Source organism: Punica granatum, chromosome 6 (genome assembly GCF_007655135.1).
Source record: "Punica granatum isolate Tunisia-2019 chromosome 6, ASM765513v2, whole genome shotgun sequence".
Taxonomy (NCBI): domain Eukaryota; kingdom Viridiplantae; phylum Streptophyta; class Magnoliopsida; order Myrtales; family Lythraceae; genus Punica; species Punica granatum.
In genome coordinates this window covers 21547836-21569127 of record NC_045132.1, presented here as the reverse complement: position 1 = coordinate 21569127, position 21292 = coordinate 21547836, and the positions used below count along the sequence as shown (strand labels likewise).

Below are 21292 nucleotides of genomic sequence, written 5' to 3'. Positions count from 1 at the left end.
TCAGGTGAAAGTATTAGTCACTGCATTACACTCTATTTCTCTGTAAGCGATATAATTTGTAATGATGCCTGCCGAGTAAAAATGGATGGAAACTTCCTTCTTTTGGAGGGCAATGGTTATTTCTGGTTACGCTTTCGCACGTACGTGTGGGCTCACACAATTTCAAGTCTAATTTCGAGGCAACCAAATTGCGTCCCATCTTAGTATGGTCCAAATGTGGCCTCATTATCAATTATCCTCCCTCCTCTCACTCGAGGTGTAAGAAGAAGTTCATCTCGTGGTTAAATCTCGAGCACGGAAATCTAGTCCCGACTCGTAGTTAGTTCTTGAGGGTGGGTATTCAAGTTCACGTGACACGTGTAGGTGAAGTATCAAAGCCACATGTTATCACGTGAAGGCGGGTGTTAAAGATATATTGTCCCACACACTGAAAAACTAAAGAGAATTCAACAGATTTATAAGTGATTTGGTACTACAACTTATTACCTCGAGCGTTTGAGTTATAGATGGATCTAATCGCTTATAGGCCTAATGAATATTTTACAATATGTGTGCATGTAATGATGAGAAAACAAAGCAAAAACTGGAATGGAAGACAACCTCATCGACTCAACACAACAGAAAACAAGAAAAGGCCGTTGTTGGATCAGTCCACAAGTAAGGATTCGGCCCAACAACTGATATCATGAGCTCCACTCATATTCTTTTTATAAGTTCGCCCTGAAATTTTGGATGTCACATCGATCCGACACACTTTGGTAGCCAGTCAACTTGAATGAAATGCATAGGGCCGGAATCAGTCCGCTAGTTCCACGTCCATTTGCTACATATTTCTCTCTTCTACCCGGTTCGACTATCCAAAACTCGGCTCTGATCTGTCTTATATATGTTGATGTGAGAAGATCGGTTCGAATCTGCTTGTAAGTATCCTTCCATTTGTTCCTTTTCTTTTGATTTTGATTTTGATTTTTTTGTTAGTTTTGAAAATATTTTACTTTGAAAAATTAGAATTCGCCCTGGAAAATGCTCAGGCAGTACATTTTAAAAATAAATTGATAAGTAAGTCCGGGGGTCGGGGGAAATTTGCTTCGCTTATAAGTCAAATTTTCCTTCCTTTTGTATGTTTGAAGGTTATCCAAACCTCGATGTACCTTTTATGCATTAATATAACCCCTATCTTATTTATCAAAAAAATATCTCATCTTGAAAGGGCGGAACCACTTGTTCTGCCAGCACTAAGTTTATAATATGTATGGCCACTATAGAAGAAGCAATTGGGAATTCGTCTCCCTCTTTATTGCTCCTCTCTATTTTTTTCCATTTCATTGTTCTAAAGATGCATTATCATACGTACTTTGACAATGCAGATTGAATTCAACTCTGTCGTTAGTGCTTTCCTCTTCTTTTTTTGTAAAGTTCTGACCAAAATTTCTTACTCAAATGGGAGAAAATCGAAATTAAACCATTTTAATAATTTAATTAGTCTTAATCGACTTGATTCTAAGTACAAAAGAGCCCAGACTACATGGTAATCAAGCTATAAAGTTAACTCATAAATTCTTACGAGTCCATGAGTCTGCCAAATGTACACCAGTAGAATCTGTTCAAATTCTAAAATAGAAGTAGACTTTGCATGCTCTCGAGTGGCTCATCAAAGGGCTCGATATTAATCCACCGGAAAAAAATTGATATTATTTCATCATTTTGATTTAAACAACTATAATTGATTCCAGAAATCGTGACATGGCTTCTCCCACTTCGGAAAACATAAAAGTTTTATTTCCCCTTGATTTGCATAAGCATGTATTTCTCCATTATTCTAACCTATTTGACAATTCTTTTTATCGTAAAAGAAAAACATAGACATCGTATTATGGTACATGAGATTTTTCTACCGAATGTTTAGTTTTCAACAATATATAAATTGATTTCACTCACAATAAAAAGTGGTCCTTGTTGGTTTACTTGGTCGCATGGTCAATTTTTCATCGGTTGAACTTTTATAGTCCCGTAAGTCTCTCGAAAGAACGAAAGGGAAATACACTATCACATAATCACGATTCAAAAAAAAAATCACGCTAGGTAAATAAAATATTTAGATATATGAAGATGAATTTAATTTAATATATCTAATAATAATCTAATATAAAAGTAGTAAAGATCAAATATGTCTGCTTTCACTTTCGCTGGTAGGTTTAGAAAAATCAGAGCGGACACATTGGATAAGAGAAAATGATATGGTCCCTGCCTATCCCTTCCATCAGGGCGACACGTGTCAATGTACTAGATTCAATTGGGCAAACGACAGCCACAAGAAAATATAAAACAGGACAGCGTTTTATATTATCAATTGTTTATTATCGATTATGTCGTTCGTTAATTCGTTCGTTCCTCCTCAATAAGAAGTGACAGGAAGAACTGTTTTTCCCACATGGGGACACGTGTCCATCTTCTCCTGGCCTGCAACCGAACGGCTGGCATGTTGTCGGATGAACTTTTCACGCTTTTGGCAGGTGGGGCCCAGCAGAGTTCCTGGTGACGTGGCATCTGAGGCCCACGTGTTGAGTTCTTACAGCTGGCGCTGTCCGAGAAGCAAGAAACTCGGTCATGATGCATTGAGACGGAAGCTGATTGAGAATCCATGTTGTTTCTATTCTCTTACTAATGATCCATGTTAGCAGCGGAAACAAAGAAATCGAACTTGAGAACGGTGAAATAGGAAAAAGGGAGAGAAGAATGATGTGTTGAATTACATGGTAAAGCCTTCCCGATCAAGGTAACCAAAAAGGAAATATTTCCTGATAAAAGAAGAGATTCGATCTTCGTTAACGAATAAGAATCGGAATAGTACAAGTGGATAGATTAAAGAGGAATGTGGAAACCGAGCCCCAACATATAGGAGCTCTCTCTACTCACCTACCCCTCGATTTGAAAGCGGTCTTAGATATGTCAAGTGAAAGAGGCTATATATATATATATATATATATGCCCTTGAACAAAAACAAAAGGGCTAAAACAAAGCTACAGTCGGGTTCACCAAAACAGAGCACGACAATGTAGTCGACAGCAAGACTCTGTCTTTCTCGGTTAGTCATTCCTACGCTTTGTGTCGTGGACCAGGACTACCTTCGGATACTACGATCCGCTATCCACGCACTACAAGAAATCTAAATTATAGGGACGGACAAACGAAATTTATTCCATCTCAAATATAGACAGAATTTTAGTTAGATTTGGAATGAAAGTATTTGAGACAGAATTTTCCGTCTAAAAAAACTTTATATAAGGAAATTTTGGACGGAAAACAATCCAACTCTACGTTGAGAGGGAAAGATTCATTCATAATTCCATCTATATACTTATAGACCAAACAAATATGGGAAAATATTCCGTTTCTAACGAAGAGGCGGAAATGTCCATCCCGATAGCTGTCTATGCGGCTCAGACCTTGCTTTGACGAAAACTTGGAAAAGTCAAAATACGAGACATACTCGCAACAATCCGTATTAAACTGTCATCTTAATTGGAATGCCTCTAAACTACTATATCACTCATTTTTAAGTGGAGATTCTGCTTCGATGTGATTGGTCACGCCGACTCGCCCACTGTTGTGTGCCTTCTGGTTCATTGACAGACCATTGGAGGATGATCTGCGATTAATCGTAGTCGTAGCAGGTGGCAATTACTTTCGAGGTTAGAAAGAAAGAGGAGGTGACATGGAAGGGAAAAGTTAGGACAGGCAAGGAAGGAGAGCACTAGGCAACTTGCTTTATTGCGAAATGCGGGGGAATCGGACAGCAAGTAAATGATCCCAAATACGGTCCCACTCGACATTACACACTTTGGATTGTGTGGCTCTCAATCCCCCTCTTCATCAATTCCAGGCATCCCACCCCCCCAACCCAAACTCGAACTTTTTCTATTTGGATGTCATCGAACTCATCTCGGTCCTCTCGTTGATCGAATTGCTTCCTAGTATTCGTTGAACTCGAGTTGCTCGATTATAAAAGTCATGCCAGACTGAGAGAGAACAGGGAACAGAGAGGACGAGGATAGAGACATGTTGGCTGTGCTAAAGAATAAGGAGCCTGCTACTGCTGCCATAAAGCTGTTTGGGAAGACGATCAAGCTACCCTCAAATGCGGTTCCTGATGATAGGGGCTCCACTCCTGCTCGTGACTGTGTTCTTGATTCGGATGAGCGTCCTGAGGGAGAGCTGATCGAGGGGGATAAGGTACCGAGTTTTCATTTCTTGTCCATTGGTTCTTGCAAGCTTTTCATTGTAGTGGCCACATACAATATGGCAATTTGATTCGATTTTTTCCATAGCTTCACATGCTTTTCATGATGAATCGAACTAGCAAATGAAGGATAGGAATATGATCTCGGCACTCTGGGAAACACGATGGTATCATCGAGCCGCTCAAAAATTTGTTTGATGCCGAGAATGGATTTGAAAACTATTAAAAATGGATTCAGCTTCGAAATGATAGATACTGTTCGTATATTCTTAGTGAGATGGGATCAATCTTTTTCATTAAGGACATATTAATTTCATAGTAGATTGCTGCTTTTTGCGGAAACAAGCTCTGTTATGTCACTGAGCACTGAGACCTTTTCCCAAATACATCAGCCCTCAGAATGGGAAACTGCGGAAAATCAGCTAGAAGTTGGCGCCTCGGACTTGAAAGACCCGACACCGACAATGCCGGGCAAGAATTCTGAGAATGAAACGGATGAATCCCGAACAGATCAAAAACTTCTGAAAAAGCCTGACGAGAAAATCCCATGCCCACGGTGTGATAGCTCTAACACCAAGTTCTGTTACTACAACAACTACAACACAAACCAGCCCCGCCACTTCTGCAGGGGCTGCCAGCGGTACTGGACTGCTGGCGGGACCATGAGGAATGTCCCTGTTGGCTCAGGCCGCCGCAAAAGCAAGTGTTCCTCCTCATCACGGTGCTGTCCCAGTATCATGTTTGACGCTTCACAGATTCCCGACTGTAGGAACTATGGCACCATCCTCAGCTTCAGCTCGGGATTTCCTGTCCCGAATCTCGTGAAGAGAGCAGAAGGTTGCCTCGAGAATGGCATCCAGTCTCGAGGAGTAAATAATGGCGATGACTGCTCCAGTGTTTCTTCTTCAGTCACAACTTTGAGCTCATCCGAGAAGAGGATGGGATCCAAAGGCATAATGGACCAGAAGTCCAATCAAGGCTTCCAAAGTCAAGTTCCCTCCTTTCCAGTGTCGCATTTGAGATTTCCGGTATCATTTTACAGGGGGGAGTCAGATTGGGGTTGCGCTAAATTGACACTAGGGAAGCACTCGCGGGATGGAAAAACCACGAATTCTTCTTTGAGCAGTATGTGCACATCGTCAGAAGAGACTGGATTTAAAGACAGGAACAATCCCAAGAAAGGAAGTGCGGAAAATCTCAGTTCCATGAATAGCAAAGATCCCTTCAGAGGCTTCCAACCGAATGCCGCTGGTGTTGCTTACACTCCTAAGATGTCCTTGGTGTTGCAAACCAATCCAGCGGCATTGTCCCGGTCACTGGACTTCCAGGAGAGCAGCTGAAGAGAAGCTAGGAATTTGTCAGGAACGATATTCGAAGTGTCTGCTAGCAATGTACATTAAGTCTGTGAATCTTTCTTTTCTATAAGTTCTGCAATATATCACAAAATTCTCGCAGATATTCCACGATTTTCCCAAGTTTATCAACTACAATCTCCATCCAGCTACCAATCACATATGGAAAAACCGATTAACTGGAAGTCTCCGATAAAGAAATAAAATGAACACAAGGAAAGAAGCAAACTAAAAGCTCATAATTCCGCCAATTGTGGTCGAATGCTCTGTGGCAAACATCCACCAACACATTACATGTCACTGTCCTGATTCAAAACCTCTCATTGCAAATCAAGTAGTAATCTGCGCCCGAACATGGAACTCCACTGACGGGACATGGACACTGGTTTCGAGGGGGAGAAGAGTGTCCTAATCAACCGTGTGGACTAATTGTTAGTCCAATCTCTGTTCGCCCTTTCTGGCCTTCTTTCATCTTGCTTGCTCCCTTTCCTCCAATTCTTCCATCTTTCCTCCAATTCTTCGATTCCCGCACTGAATACTCTACACATTCCATGCGACAGCACGGCTTGAAATGATCAAACGACTCTGAAATGCATGGATCATTCTTGTTCCATCCATTAGTGATGCTGTTCAATCTCGTGAATGTGACTATAGCGGAAGAATTCCGCTTTCGAGGACTCGCAACCATATACTGATCAATCACGCCATAGAAGAGTATCCTTATGTCCATGTGAAATTAACTCCACATCCATTAGCAAGGCATTTGAAAGTGAAGAATACATATAATTACCCCCCCGAAAAAAGGCCAAAAAAGGCATTTGGGCTAGGAGGTCCAGAAAAAGGCCAGTGATGGGTCCGGCCCGGAGGTACACATTAGGCTCATCAGTTATATTGCACTCACTAGGAATCTCGCAACCTTATTAGCCATCACGAACGTGCTAGGCTCGTCGTAGATTTAATGCTTGAGTTGTTCCAGAGAGGAACTTGTTACATCCCGATCCTTACACCAAAAAAAAATAAAAATAGCGTGACGATTGTACCAACATAAACTAGCTGAGCAAATTAAGAACACGGAATCCGGTGCTACAGAAAGGATTTACCAAGGGAGAACAACAGTGCTACGGAGAGGTAACGTGTAGGGAAGATGGTACTATGTGTGTGTATATATATATATATATATATATGCAGATATACTTACATATAATACAAACATACAAATTGCACGGGGTTTCTTGTAACAGCAGATAAGATATTCGGACGACGATGATGATGATGATGATGATGATGATGAAGGGAAGTTTTGAACCATATCCACACACCATGCCGAGTGAATGCCTGCTACCTTGGGGAGACGCTTTCAAAGAGCAAAACCTCCTCCCTAGCTCCCATGTAGGTGGCATGACTTCCCACCATAACTAGATTACACCAACAACGCGAGATGTCTCGGAATCCAAATTGCATGAACCCCAGGTAACCGATATCATAATATCCTAATTAGAGATTACTCCAATCAAATAATCTCGGGTGAGTTCACAAATTTATCCACACTTGACTTTCTAGTCACTTTCTATCACATGCAATGCGCATATATATATATATATATATATAATGTGATTTTACACATAACGATTGACGGTAACATAGAAGTACATGCAATAGACGCAACAAACCAAAGATGACGTCACCCGATGTCAGTGATCATGGTGGGAGGTTGAAGTGCCTCCATCATGAATGCTGATATCTAGCTAGCATGGGGTGTGGGGAGGGATCGGGAGTGTGTTTCATCATGGGAATGTGTATTGCTAGATAACAAGAAAGAAATGGGGTGTTTGCCCTAGTTTTCTGGAGTAGAGGACCATGAGAAAGGGATGTTTCGTAACTGTTGCTAACCTCTCACTGTCTTCTGTTTAATGTTCTTCTCTCATCATCATCATCATAAGAAAAACATAAATTTTAAAAAAAATCATTTTCAGTCCTCACGGGGGCTGCTTATTAGTTATTCCCTTCCACTGTGTTTTTTTAATTTTCAGGACCTTCTCTACTGTTCCTTCTTGCACATATAATTTGTTCAGAGTACGTTTGTGCCAACAACTCACAAAGGATTAATTCAACGTAATCCAGTTCATTCAAACAGTGAGATATAGTGCAATTGACAATAGTACCGTCTCATGAAATTAAGACTTTTTGAGTTCGATTCTTATCCGTGGAACTTCTCGTACGCCTTTATGTCCCATTTTCTTATATTAGGCCGATGAACTCTCCTTTTATAACTAGGAGAATTATTTAGATAACTCAAAATCCTTCTCTAATTAGTCGAAAATCCAAAGCAGTTGTCTTCACTTCCCAATACGTTTCTTTTGGTAGTAACAGAAAACAAGTGAAGAATCAAAGTGTTTTTGTAAATGGAACAAACAAAAAGTTGAATAAACTACATTCCTTCGTCGCCGAGCATGCACGCCATACATATATGATCATGAACCTACGGCATGAAATTTTCTACTCATTTACAGCCTAACACTCATCAAATTTTTTGTTCAACCCAAGAACAGTTCCGTCACTTTAAATTTCTTTCACATTTGTCCGGAACTTTTCCAGCAGATCGCATATTTGCTCATCTTTGAAAAATCCTAACTCAAGCCTTCAATCCAATGTCCGTCCATTATTCGCCAAGGATGAAATTTTTTTCTCTTCTTTTGTCGTTCTAGTAATAACATGTATGAGATTATATATACCTATAGTTGAGTTGATGTCCTTCTTCCATAATCATTTGTTAATTGTCTTTGCACATCGGGCCATTTGGGAAATTAACCCAACGCGCTCGTGCATATATAAAAAGCTGCATCCTAGTCAATGAAAGGAGAGAATCAAAGGGAGAAAATCAAGAGGAACATTTCCATTTGGGCTTTTAACATGAATCCGAAGGACATGAAATTGGAAAAATCAAGGAAAGATTGGGAGAGAACTCCATGGAGAAACTGGCAAATAAAAGGATTGATTTGTGGATGAATGTCTTACCGCCACTGGGCAACCACCCAGAAGGAAAAGAAAGAACACTGGAAGTCAGAAACCAATCTGTGCCCCGTTCTCTCTCTCTGTTTTTTTTTTCTTTTTTTTTTTAGGGGTTTTATCATTTTTTTACCTCTAAAAAGGGGACTTTAGGTTATCTGGGATGACATCTACATTTAGCTCTGGAGCACCCACTCCACTTTTCAGCCTTTTCTGCTTTTTCCCCGGTATTCTCCTTCCCAAGTACTTCCTCATCTCATGTGGCCCCAACCCCAAGAAAATCAATAAATTTGGGTGATGAAGCTTCAGCCTGCGGTGAAATCGATGCCGTCGAGATCGAGTGCTGGTACGGGTCCTGGACCATCCGGTGAGGATCATAAGCAGGCTGGTCCCGAGACCTTGTGCGGCTGAACGTGCTCAACATCTCATTATTGCACTTTGGACCTGTATGGTCACACGAGCAACGGATTCCAGATTATGGACCAATGGAGGAACTAATCACAGTTAACGGAAAATTACATCTGCAATGAAATGTCACTATCTTATTCATCGACGGAATAAGCAAATCATATGGGAATAATTTGGCGATGTATTTATATATACCTTCGAAGAAATCGAAAGGCAGATTTTGTGGACAAAAATTACTTGAGCTACCTTCTTCCTCTATGCCATTGTTCATCATCATGTGATTAAAAGAACCATAACCATTGAACTGATCTCCGAAGGACAACTGAGAGAGACTGCCGATTATCCCTCCACTTTGACTGTCGAAGAAGTATGGTATTGTCGGAAATGCCGCCGGTTCTGCTCTTACAGCTGTAGAGGATGAAGAATGAGGAAAAGAATAATCTCGGCATAAAACAAACCCTTGAACTTGATTGTTGACGTTAGGGTTATTGCTCCCGCCTTGGTCCGATCTCCGGTATACTATGGACTGGCTCAGCTTCCTTCTCCGATAGGCACTCGACTGTTCCCGATATTTGCGGGCCATAATGACATGCCAGTGATTCTTGACCGCATTGTCCGTCCGGCCAGGAAACAACCTCGCTATCATAGCCCACTTGTTCCCATAGACCCGATGGGCCTGCATTAGCCTCTCCTCCTCCTCTTCTGTGAACGCTCTCCGGTTGATCCTCGGGTCCAGCTGGTTGAACCATCTAAGCCTGCAGCTCTTCCCTGTAAAAAAAAATATAGAGTTTATGGAATGCAGTGTCAGCTACCGAAAAATTGAATTGCAGCGGATTCACCATATTCTCGGACCTCCCATTCATTTTATAATTTGGTAATAAGCTGTCTACTGCCATGCTATCAATGCCTACGCTTAAACTCCTAATCGCCACTACATTATAGCCACGCCATACCTTCCGACCTCACTCGCGGGCTTGGGCTTAAAACCAAGCCGAGCTCACTCGCAGGGTCGGGCTAATTAAAAACTTGAGATCACTCGGTCACATTACAACGTTGGACTGAAGATTTAAAGAAAACCTAGCGCATTAAATTTAACTTCGAAAGTGGAAACCGGAACAGGCCGAGAGAAGAGTTGAAGAATGAAGCCTTAGAGAAGGCTTTCTTGGTATTCCGAGACCGACAAAACAATGTCCTAGAATGCTCCTCCAGGAATTTTGTTCTTTTCGAGGAAAACAAGGATAACTTTTAAATTTTTCTATGAAAGATCGAACAGATGATGGAAATAGACTCCCTTTCTCATGAGTAAAAGGAAAACTGAAACCGTTTTCTGATTCCCGAACCAAACCTTGACCTCTATCTCTCTCTCTCTCTCTCTCTCTCTCTCTCTCTCTCTGCGTTTTCTTTGAAAAGCTTGGGGAAGTGTGGAAGAAACTGTAAAAACCTGGAAAGCAAAGTGAGGAAACTTTTCAAAAAGGATACTTTGATTTACCTTTTCACAAGTCGATGCCTGAGCGAGAATTACCGAGCGAGAACTAACTTGCTAGTTGCTATTATGCTAAGAATAGCTTGTGATCCCATCCGAAAGAAAAGGGAATAAAAAAGGGAGGGGGTGGGGAAGGAAAAGTGTGTGACTTTCATTTTCATTTTTTATTGACTCTACTTTCCAATGAGAAGCATTGGCATCACCTGATCGGCCTTCGAGCTTCTCTGCGATAAGGTTCCAGTTCTGGGGGCCGTAGAGTGCCACGAGCTCCTTGAGCTTCATGTCCTCGGCGGGCCGCCAATGGCCCCTCGCACACAGCTTACTGCTATTACCCGACTGCCCGTTGCTCTGTTCACTCGCTGCCGGGCTCCTTTGCTGCTCCTCTTGCTGCTGACCGGCACCGCTCTTGGCGCACCTAAAGCCCCAGAAGCCGCCAATCGCTTCCGCGCGATCGCGGATCTTGGGGCTGAGAGAGAGGGACCCCAAACCCATGTCTGCCCCGAGCCCTAGCCCTTCTCTAGAAGAAGATGAAGAAGAAGAAGCAGAGCTAAGGCTACCATTGCTGGTCATGTTCAAACAGCTGATTGGCCTCAGTACTCTCACTCCATCCTTCCTTCACTCCGCACCCTTTTACACGGAGAGACAACCTAAGAGGATGGAGAAGACAGCAGTGGAAGGTGTGTTTATTGGTTACAGAAGGGGCACACAAGGCAAAACTTCAGGGTTTCTTTTTGTTTGTTTGTATGCATGTCTCACAGATGAGCAGCTTCAGATCAAATTGTTTGGGATTTTCAGGAGGTGGAAGTGAGTAAAGGGGGGGAAGAGAGAGGGTTTGGGGGGGACTTTTTATGTTGAAGGTCGTTAGGGAAGACCCCCACAACGTGACTGACTTGCCCTGACTTTAAGCCCCCCTTCATCAACTCTCTCTCTCTTGGGGTCCTACAAATAGGGGCAGCACCCAATCAGTTTAAGGTAAGTAATTTAAGAGCACACGATCTGAGATCTTCCTTTAATATTCTTTCAAGATCTTCATAATTGTAACTTCGGAACGATCACCCCTAAGAGGGTATGAGGAAATCGTTTTCGGTCAGTTACACTTACTGATGAAAAATTTCATGAGAATTATTTTCTCGCTAAAATGAGTGAATAAACATATTGTCACTGATACAGTATAGACTTACTACTAAGAGAGTGTATTGTCACTAAACAAGGATCTTAATTATTATAACTTTGGGACGATCACCCCTGTGAGGGTGTGAGGAAACTGTTTCCGATCAGTCACACTTACTAATGAAACTTTTAAAAGATATATTTTCTCATGAAAATGAGTAGAAAGATGTACTGTCATTAATACTGTATAGTCTGCTTTTATCTATATTTCCACTAATCTTAGGTATTCATTCCTAGAAAAGCTATTGTTGACAATTAAATCCAAAAGCTACGGCGTGGTCGAAGGAGCCAACCGAAGATGTTCATTTACCCGGATTTGATCTCGATCAAGGTGACTCAGTCCAACATTGTCAATATATGGAAAACACATGGTGAAGAGGAACGGTGCTGACCGGATGACTCGGGTCAGATTTGGCTGAGCACCGCCCATTGGCTCCAAAAGTCTTGATGTAATATATTGATGTTCATGGCACTCAATCTTGATGAGGTTTGCATTGCACCTTAAGATCAACAAACAACCACGTGTACTTAATCTTCTTAAAAAGACTCATTTGGATGCTTCCTTATTTATTTTTCCAAGTGAATGGAGTAATCAATTCAAGCGAAAAAGTCTGTAGAATGCTCAAGCGCTTAATTATATTCAACTCAGTTCTAGCATATTTTGAATTACTAATCAATTTTAATTTGAAGTAACATAAATCCAATATGATGGACATTTCACGTGAACAATCTTTCCATTAGAGATTACTATTGATAAGAAAATATTCCGATGTGATCAAACTGTAGGACTCCGACTTGACAAGATCTACAACCACCTAGCTAGGGTTTACCCCTAGTGCTGTTCCAACCATTTCAGTTAACAATCGCAAGGACACATCGACCCCACTATTGAAAGCGAGACAGAGAGAGAAAGAGAAGCCTCTTCTCTTTGTTTGAGGTTGCAACTCAACTAAAAAACCTTTGAATGTTTTTTTTTTTTTTTGAAGATGAGGCTGTCTTAACTGTTGATTGACAAGAAAGCCCCTCTCAAAATAAAAAAAAAATAGAAACACAAACAGTGATGAGGGTTTGCTATAAAGGGTTTAGGCAGGGACTTGACCCCCGCCTTTCTTTTCAATAGCAGCAAATTGAGAGCCTTTGCCCAACTACCCCTGTCATGTACCACTTAATAACTTAGGGCTCCACCACTTAGTGTATGTATGAAAAATCAGTCCAAAAAATGATAAACAATTTGGATGGAGGACATGTAATTCCATGGCACATATCCGATCGAGTAATTAATCCCAATTATCTATAATATCGATCCTTCTCCCACTTTAGTTTATGCCTTTTAAGTCGTCAAGTTTCCTGTACAAGCTTGCTCTATTGAGTCAAACCTAACGAAGTTTACTCAACAAGAATGTCGTCTTTAAAGAAAGGCAAAAACCTTAATTAGTACCAACAATACTGGTGCAGTGTCAAATTGCACTATATGATAGACTTTCTCTTCTTCTTCTTTTCTCAAAAAAAGAGGTCGAAGTCCTTATGTGTTGGATTTTTTCTGCATGCAGGGTACAAAACACATAAAAAAAAACTTTTTGATCAAGATTATGCACGCTCCCATCGAAATGAGAATCAATTTCAATAAAATACAAATCTTAATATCAATCCCTTATTACCTGTAATATCGATCCTTTTTTCACTTTAGCTTGTGCCTTTTTAAGTTCTCAAGTTTCCTATATAAGCTTGCTCTATTGAGTTAAACCTAATGAAGTTGACTCAACAAGAATGTCTTTAAAGAGGGGCAAAAACATTAATCAGGTTTTTACCGGTACCAACAATACTGGTGCAATTGCCAAATTGCATTTTATGTGACAGACTTTCTCTTCTTATTTTTTTCTAAAAATAAGAGGCCGAAATCCTTATGTGACGGTTTTTTTCTGCATGTAGGGCACAAAACTCTTAAAAACACTTTGTGATCAAGATTTTGCGCTCTACCATCCAAATGAGAATCAATTTCAATAAAATACAATCTTAATATCAATCCCTAATTACCTATAATATCGATCCTTTTTTCACTTTAGTTTGTGCTTTTGAAGTCCTCAAGTTTCCTATATAAGCTTGCTCTATTGAGTTAAACCTAATGAGGTTGACTCAACAAGAATGTCCATAAAAACCTTAACTAGTACCAACAATGCTGGTGCAGTTATTAAATTGCACTCTATGTGATAGATTTTCTCTTCTTCTTTTTTTGTTGAAATACGAGGCCGAAGTCCTTATGTGTTGGATTTTTTTCTGCATGCGGGGTACAAAACTCATAAAAACACTTTGTGATCAAGACTATGTGCACTACCACCCAAATGAGAATCAATTTCAATAAAATATAAATCTTAATATCAATTCCTAATTGCCTATAATATCGATCCTTTTTTCACTTTAGTTTGTGCATTTTAAATCCTCAAATTTCCTATATAAGCTTGCTCTATTGAGTTAAATCTAATGAAGTTGACTCAACAATAATGTCTATAAACATGGGCAAAAACCTTAACCAGTACCAACAATACTGGTGAAGTTGCTAAATTACACTCTATGTGACAGACTTTCTCTTCTTCTTATTTTCTCGAAATACGAGGCCGAAGTCCTTATGTGACAGATTTTTTATGCTCGCAGGGTATAAAACTCATAAAAACACTTTATAAAGGCATGTATCATTATGCTACACCATTTTTGATACTTTATGGACGATAATTGTCTTTTTTATAATAGTCACCAAATATTTTATCGCCTGTAGTTAAGTTCTAGCTCCCGTAATTAATGACATAAAGTTCCAAAAAGGTCCGCTAACAGCCTTCACGTCAACATTCCATACCCCACCACCTCACAAGCCCAGCCCCCCCACCACCCGCCTACTTTAAAATCTGTGACTCCCTTCCTATCAAACTCGATCATGAAAGGTAACAAACATCTCCTTCTTGCTGCTGCCACTCCTTAATAAGATGCCAACGACATTTGATAGCCATGTGAAAGCGAAAGAGTGGTCGCTGTCAACATCTAAGTTAATCTAACGCATTTATCGGGCTATATGTATCATTCGAGTTTTTTGAAGGAGACATGATATGAATTAGTAATACCAGGCGAACCATATATATCGTAGGATATCATACTTTGGACCAAGAGGACGACTGGTCAAAGTTGGATATTTCACGTCGGCATTCTTGGAAACCGACCTTGTCCATTACAGCATATTCAGCTCTTTCATGTTAAGTATCCAGCGTGCGGTAAAGGCTAGACATACTAGAAAGATATTTCGTATTCTAGATTTGTTCATCGCTCTCAAGACAACCAGATGTTCGGTCAGACATCACAACATTCTGCTCTCCAGCAAATTGCACCCATGACGTATCGAGGAAGAAATATCCGAGACATCGAGCTGTCTTATATGCAACATGTGATCGATCGCTGCAGTCCCGGCTTATATAGATTACACTGAAAAGAGTACACATTTGAACCAACCTGATAAATCAGCAAGCATGCTGTTTACGTGCTAGTAAGATTTAACGTTGGATGGAGGGGACCAGTGGGACTGCAAGAATCATCAGTCTCCTCTTCCCCACTGCGACAACTATCCATTCTGGCCTCATCACGCGCACGTGTGCAACTCACACGTGTGGATCCATGCCATGACCCAACCCCAGCAATTTTTGAACCAAAAAAGCTTTTTTTTTCCTTTTTGGGGACAAAATAAGTGAGAATTTTTTCGGTCTATATCATACTATTCAGAAGTTCAACGGGCCTAACTAATTCAGTTCAAGTCGGGTCAACCTACTAAAAAATAAAATTCCCCAAATCCAGAATTTTTCTCATTTTCAATACTCGAATATGAGAACTTGATTACGAGAAATAAATTTCGAATTAACTAATCTATTTGGTAAATAAGTGAAAGCTTTTGTTTGGAAACATAGGATGCCTAGCCCTTACATGGTGTTTGGTTTTGTCTACTTGCAATGCTCCCACCCTCCTGCAGCCGCGTGAGGGCACTCGCCGGAATTAGAAGCCTTCGTCCCACGTCCCACCTCTCAAGCTCAATCCAAGCTCATCACTTTTGAAGGCACTAAACTAGAAATTGCTAAAGAGGTGCCTAAAGTATCCATATCGCGTCACCGAGTTCGGTGTGACTGAAGTGGTAAGGTGAGTTCGACATGGATATACATGAGAAGGGCATGAACACTGTCCATTGTTCAAAACAAATAGTAGTCTTGCTATATGTTTCTACCATTAGGGTTGAAGATAACTATTCTACGATAGCTTTGTATAACCGTAGTATGTAAATAGATGAGAAAATTAAGAACCTTATGCTCGTGAAATTTGAAAGGAACCCTAACTCATGGAACTTTAATTTGTTTAAGAAGTTTCGAAGTGACTAAGTTATTTAGGTGGTGTTTGGTTTCATAGTAGGATTTTAAAATCAGATTTTGATTTTGATTTTGAATGGTATAAATGGGGCCCACCCTTTGACTTTGTATGAGTTATGTTATTTTGTTGTGGGAAAAAGTGATAAAAATGGGATCCACTCTTTGACTTTGTATGAGTTATTTTGTTTTGTAGTGAGTAGAATTAAGTTAGAATTGTGATTCTAAAATACAATTGCGAAACCAAACATGCCCTTAATTTGTAAGGAAATTCTAACATATTTGCAACTAACAAATGATCGAACAGGAATAAATACAAGAATGTTCTCATTGTTCTTTCCACGTCATTGTTCAAGAGCTTTTTCAGTCCCATCGGTTCATTATCAATTATGCAAGCATTTCAATTTTGCCAAAGAAACGAAGGGCATTCTAATGAAATAGTGTTGGACTATTACATCCGTCTTTTTCAACTAAATTGGTATTTCAAAAAAAAATCGGTATTTAAATACGAATAATCGGAAAAAAGAAAAAATTATCTGTAGTTTTACCTCGCCGCATATGCAAAGGAAGCATCAGCGAGTCTACTTGGAACGAGCGAATGAATGAATACGCCTTGATACGATAACATAGAAATAATTACCGCCTCTGTACTATAACCCTCCAAAACGAAGTACAATCAAATGAGAGAGTAGAGATGATTAATTATTGGAATCAAGAAAACAAGAAGTTTGATTAGTTAATATAGGGACGAGTGAGGATATTTCATTGAGGCTTCATAGCCATTAATAGCCGAAACACGATGTAAGAGTAAATCGTCTCCAATATAGGAACCGTTCGTTTTCCTTTTCGATCATCACTTCCATCATCGAGGCATCATGAGCGACCATGAAACCAGGATATAGGCAATCTAATTCATTATGATTTTAACAGTGAGCCAGCCTTGCAATGCTAAAGTACACGCAGTTCTCGTCTCGATTCGGGAAATTAATAGTAATAAGAAAAGAAATTCTAATTTAGCTTACTTAAATGTACACATGCATGTGGGGCATCGTCTGTTTCAAATAGAAGACAAAATGGAATGGAGCTCATGAAAGGCATAGACATAAACATACATTAGTACATATTTCTTCCGTACATTAGTTAAGAGAGCTTGATGTTTTTTGTTCATGTCATTGTCACCTACAATGAAACTTTGGGATACAAAATGTTGTTAGCAGGAACTAATGATGCAAAAGTTTGTGGCAACAATCAGTCGTATCCACGCCTCAAGTCCCTCCGGCTCGGAATCGGACATCAACAGTATGATGTAAGACCAGACGCGTCGTATTATGCCAGCGTTTAGATCGTATCACCAAGTTCTATCGGAGTAGATCGCGTGGCACGGAGATTGCCTCGCATAAGGAATCTCGAACACGATGAAGACAATTATTTGTGCAACAATGACGGGATAACTTCAAATTTGTCCCAATTATCTAGGTACCCCAATTCGAAAACACGAAAGGCGCTTAAGAGACAAATCAAAAGGGCTTCGGCGGAAATGTTGAACTGTGGATTCTCATTGTTTATCCAAGACAAAAACCACCCTTACTGATTTACCTCATGTAAGGGGGTGCCTGCCAGTGCCACCCTCCATTGATAAGCTCACCCAAGAAGAAGACAAAATCTGACTTCGAAATTCAAACACGTGAGCACTCAATATGAAAGGGAAATGGGATGGCAGTATGGTGCCAAAAATACAAGAACGCAAGCAGGGCTGCTTCTTGTTGTATAGAGAGAAAGGATGATCAGTATAGGGGAAAAAACCAGCAAACAAGTTGGATTTTATACATGTGAAGGCAGTTAACCCTGCCTGCACAGCCTAACGACACATCAACAACAACGAACAACAAAGACATGGTATCATACTTGATCGACAAGGATCGATATAAGATCTAAAAAGGTGAAATTTTGTTCTTCTTTAATCGAGCCTGTTAGCGAGCAAGCAGGAGAAATGCAAGCATAAATTCTGAAGAAACCCGACGCTACGCAACTCCGAGATAGATAATTAACAGACCGTAGAAGCGCTCAACAATTAATCTGCCTTCCCTATTGATCCGCACATGATTTTTTTTTTTTCTTTCAATAGCTATGGCACACATGATTTGCAGGATTGCCCTCTCTCAGCTCACTCTCGTCCAACTTCTACTAGGTTGCACGGAACTATCTGTTTTTCCATGTCGGGGGGGCATGCAATTTTCCGAAATCCAATCGAAGGCTAAGGTGTAAGTAACAGCTTTTTATTTTCTTCTTTTTCTTTTTCAGTTTACATGTCTGAATAACTTAACCTCCATGAAATTCAAGTGGCAAGTTGCTTACGATCTGATCAATCATCTCATGGTTTCTCTGAGGGACCCCCGGGACCTGAAAATGCAGCAGATAAATGTGTACACCTGCAAGACCAATATATAGCAATATGGTAAAAAGGACAGATGACCTAATAATGACGGACATCAGTTTGAGCATGAATGTTTTCCACAAACCCCACGACCCATGAAGCCGAGTCTGCCCAAAATACCCCCCATTCAACGGGCTACAGGAGGCTTTTTGCTGAGGAGAACATGGCCATTTATGCAACCAAATGCGTGGGGAGGGTACAAAATTGCCTGTTTGCATCATTACAGAAAGCTTTGGGTACATCAAAGGCAGAGCAAAGCACATTCACGCATTTTTCCTAGTACCATAAGTTTTACCACCAAAGATGAGAATGCGACTTCCTCTTCTTTAATATGGCTTCATTATGAGCTTTATCTACACATATTACATGAATACAAATAGTAATTGATGTACTGCCTTTTGAAGTAAATTCTAGTGTTGTTTTTCCGAAAGCAACTCACTTCAGGGGAAGGCTCTAGTGATAAGAGTAGTTGAGGGAACTGTCCTCTTCATTTACTGACTGTTGGGACATGTATGAATGTGACCCTCCGTTTTGCAATCTCATGAACAGTGCAGTGACCAACGCAGAGGAAATACATTAATTGCAGCAATCCATCAAGAAATTATAATCAAGGGTTTTCAGTCACTTACCAGGTAAGTGACTTACATCTTATTTGTTCTAATAATTGTGAGTAGGGAATTTATGTGAGGTGCAATTCATCAATAGGACAAAAGTCCGGTGAGGGTATTGATTAGGGCTAGTTTCATTCTGAATTTCCGATTTTCTATTTCCATTTGATAATAGGAGCATTTCGTGTGTAAAATCTCCAAGATTATGTTTTTCTGTTGTTTAACATATCTACCGTGTGAGTTCCCACATATAATTTCATTTTTTCTTCCCGTTTCAATATAGGGGATATCTAATATTTATCGCAAATCTTTTACAATAAAAGAAGGCCACACGTCAATGAGCAAACGCGTTGAAAATGAAGGGGAAAAATAAGAAAATATAGCTTTTGCAGAAGCTTCATCATTCATGTGTACAACTAGCAAGAAGCACTCATCATGGTCATAGGACAATAATGGGGGCTGGATAAATTATAGCAACATTTCCTTAACATGGTCAGATCGTGCGTACACATCACTTAACTATCGAAAACCAATATAATGCCGCTGCCAGGCTTGATAAAATACGCCAACAAGCAGGGACTGTCCCCTTACATGCCATACAAGGACGTACGCATCAAAGGGTAGAATTTTTTACTGCTTATTTGTGGTGAACACTATGGTAGATTATGTCCGGTGAAAATCATTCACTCGGCTCTATCGAATGTTTGCATGCTTTGGCTTTGATTTTGCCTACGTTCACTCATTCTGTTCAACACTAATAAGATCAAGAGTTTACTTAACAAGAAGAAAACGCGGTAAGGTAAATGTAACGGCCAAAGCAATGGTTAAAAGAAGAGGATAAAAAAGTTTGATTGATATTATATATAAAATAGTACTGCAAAGCTGGAAGCACTACGGGTAAAAAGCTCCAGCTTGCAGCTGAAGTCAGCAGGCTTAGGCTTCTGAGAGAGAGAGAGAGGGGGGGGAGGGGGAGAACCCTGAATAGGGTTACTGACAACACCATCTACTGTCCAAACAAGGGGCCTGGGATGTGTAAGGGCTTATGATACTACATATAGATTCAATAAAGGTAGGGAGTTAAACTGTCAAGACCCCTAACAGTCACTAATACACCAAAGGACAATTCCTTGGCTTAAAAAAGGCCATGAGCCTCGACTGATATTATTGTTCCCACTTTTGGCAAACACAATAAAGTCTAACCTTTGCCCTCCTCTACTGCTTTCACATGATTTGGGAGATGTTAACAACTCAGTGGAAATGGCAAAATAAGTGGGTTAGGACTTCAGGAGAGTGCAAGTCTCTCCAAATCCAAAACGTTTAGGAAGCAAGTCAGTGAAGAGAGAGAGAGAGAGAGAGAGAGGTAGAAGTAATGCTTCAATGGAAGAGAAAAGACACACCACCATTTCCATTTTCTTTGTTCTATTGATAAAGTAATGAGATTTTTAAGACTTAATATAAAATTAAAGGCTCCGTCTTAGTCTCCAATAAGATAAGATAAGATGTTATGACAGTAATCAGCAGTTCAGCATATTCAACAACCAGCACCAGACAATTTTCCAGAAGCAAACAACAAGCCATTTGGCATCTACACCATCCATCGCTTTAGATAGGCAATAACTGATCACTTGGTCTTACTCACCATCAGCACTAACGTAATACGTTCAGGTGCGCTACAGTAAATGGGGTAAAAGAAGACAAATCTATAGCCTCATGAATCCTAAGCGTACGGAAGACAGTAGCAACTCATAGGGGGCTAGTGGAAGAGTGGGGGAGAGGGTAAGGTCCGTTTGGTTTCATGATGTGATTTTAGAATCATGATTTTGATTTTAACTCTATCCACTACACAACAAAAATACACGTTTCCTAAGTCAAATTTATAATACCATCTCATTTGTCTTTTTCCACAATCAAAATCAAAATTAAAATCAAATTTAATTTAACTCTGAAACCAAACGCCTCCTAAGCTTTTGGATTCTGGTTACTCTCTTTGCATAGCATTTAATTTATAGAGCTGTGGTAAGAGGTTAATTAACTGTACGCAGGGGGGGGGCAGCAGAGAGAGAGCAGGTTACAGTGATTGATTTTGATTTTGTTTGAGATTTTCTTCCACACACCCTCTCTCTCTCTCTCTGCAGCAGAGACAGAGCTTTGCTAACATAGAGGAGGGTTAGTTCATACGCTGAAAGCATTTTTAATTAACAG

General features: G+C 40.2%; 2 protein-coding genes across 3 annotated transcripts; one reads left to right on the top strand and one right to left on the bottom strand.

The window, feature by feature from the left end:
• The first annotated feature begins 3764 nt into the window (after nucleotides 1-3764).
• On the top strand, nucleotides 3765-5704 carry LOC116212052 (cyclic dof factor 1-like). The gene is made up of 2 exons (XM_031546635.1): nucleotides 3765-4234; nucleotides 4634-5704. Exons 1-2 carry the CDS (start codon nucleotides 4061-4063, stop codon nucleotides 5579-5581), a joined length of 1122 nt encoding a protein of 373 aa, XP_031402495.1. The 5' UTR covers nucleotides 3765-4060; the 3' UTR covers nucleotides 5582-5704.
• A 2758-nt stretch (nucleotides 5705-8462) lies between these two features.
• LOC116212050 (transcription factor MYB3R-3-like) lies at nucleotides 8463-11381 on the bottom strand. Of its 2 annotated transcripts, none has more exons than XM_031546634.1 (3): nucleotides 10694-11381; nucleotides 9254-9775; nucleotides 8463-9043 (listed from the first exon to the last, which is right to left on the bottom strand). In XM_031546634.1, exons 1-3 carry the CDS (start codon nucleotides 11058-11060, stop codon nucleotides 8856-8858), a joined length of 1077 nt encoding a protein of 358 aa, XP_031402494.1. In that variant the 5' UTR covers nucleotides 11061-11381; the 3' UTR covers nucleotides 8463-8855. The 2 variants fall into 2 exon arrangements, with proteins under 2 accessions (XP_031402494.1, XP_031402493.1); XM_031546633.1 differs by having other exon boundaries at nucleotides 9203-9775; nucleotides 10694-11376.
• Nucleotides 11382-21292: the final 9911 nt, after the last annotated feature.

Excerpts from the sequence above, each read along its gene's own strand:
- LOC116212052 (XM_031546635.1), top strand. The coding sequence starts at position 4,061 with ATGTTGGCTGTGCTAAAGAATAAGGAGCCTGCTACTGCTGCCATAAAG. Across the intron at positions 4,235-4,633 it reads AGCTGATCGAGGGGGATAAG|CCCTCAGAATGGGAAACTGC; the intron begins GTACCGAGTTTT and ends CAAATACATCAG.
- LOC116212050 (XM_031546633.1), bottom strand. The coding sequence starts at position 11,060 with ATGACCAGCAATGGTAGCCTTAGCTCTGCTTCTTCTTCTTCATCTTCT. Across the intron at positions 9,776-10,693 it reads GAAGCTCGAAGGCCGATCAG|GGAAGAGCTGCAGGCTTAGA; the intron begins GTGATGCCAATG and ends TTTTTTTTACAG. Across the intron at positions 9,044-9,202 it reads GCCTTTCGATTTCTTCGAAG|GTCCAAAGTGCAATAATGAG; the intron begins GTATATATAAAT and ends GTGACCATACAG.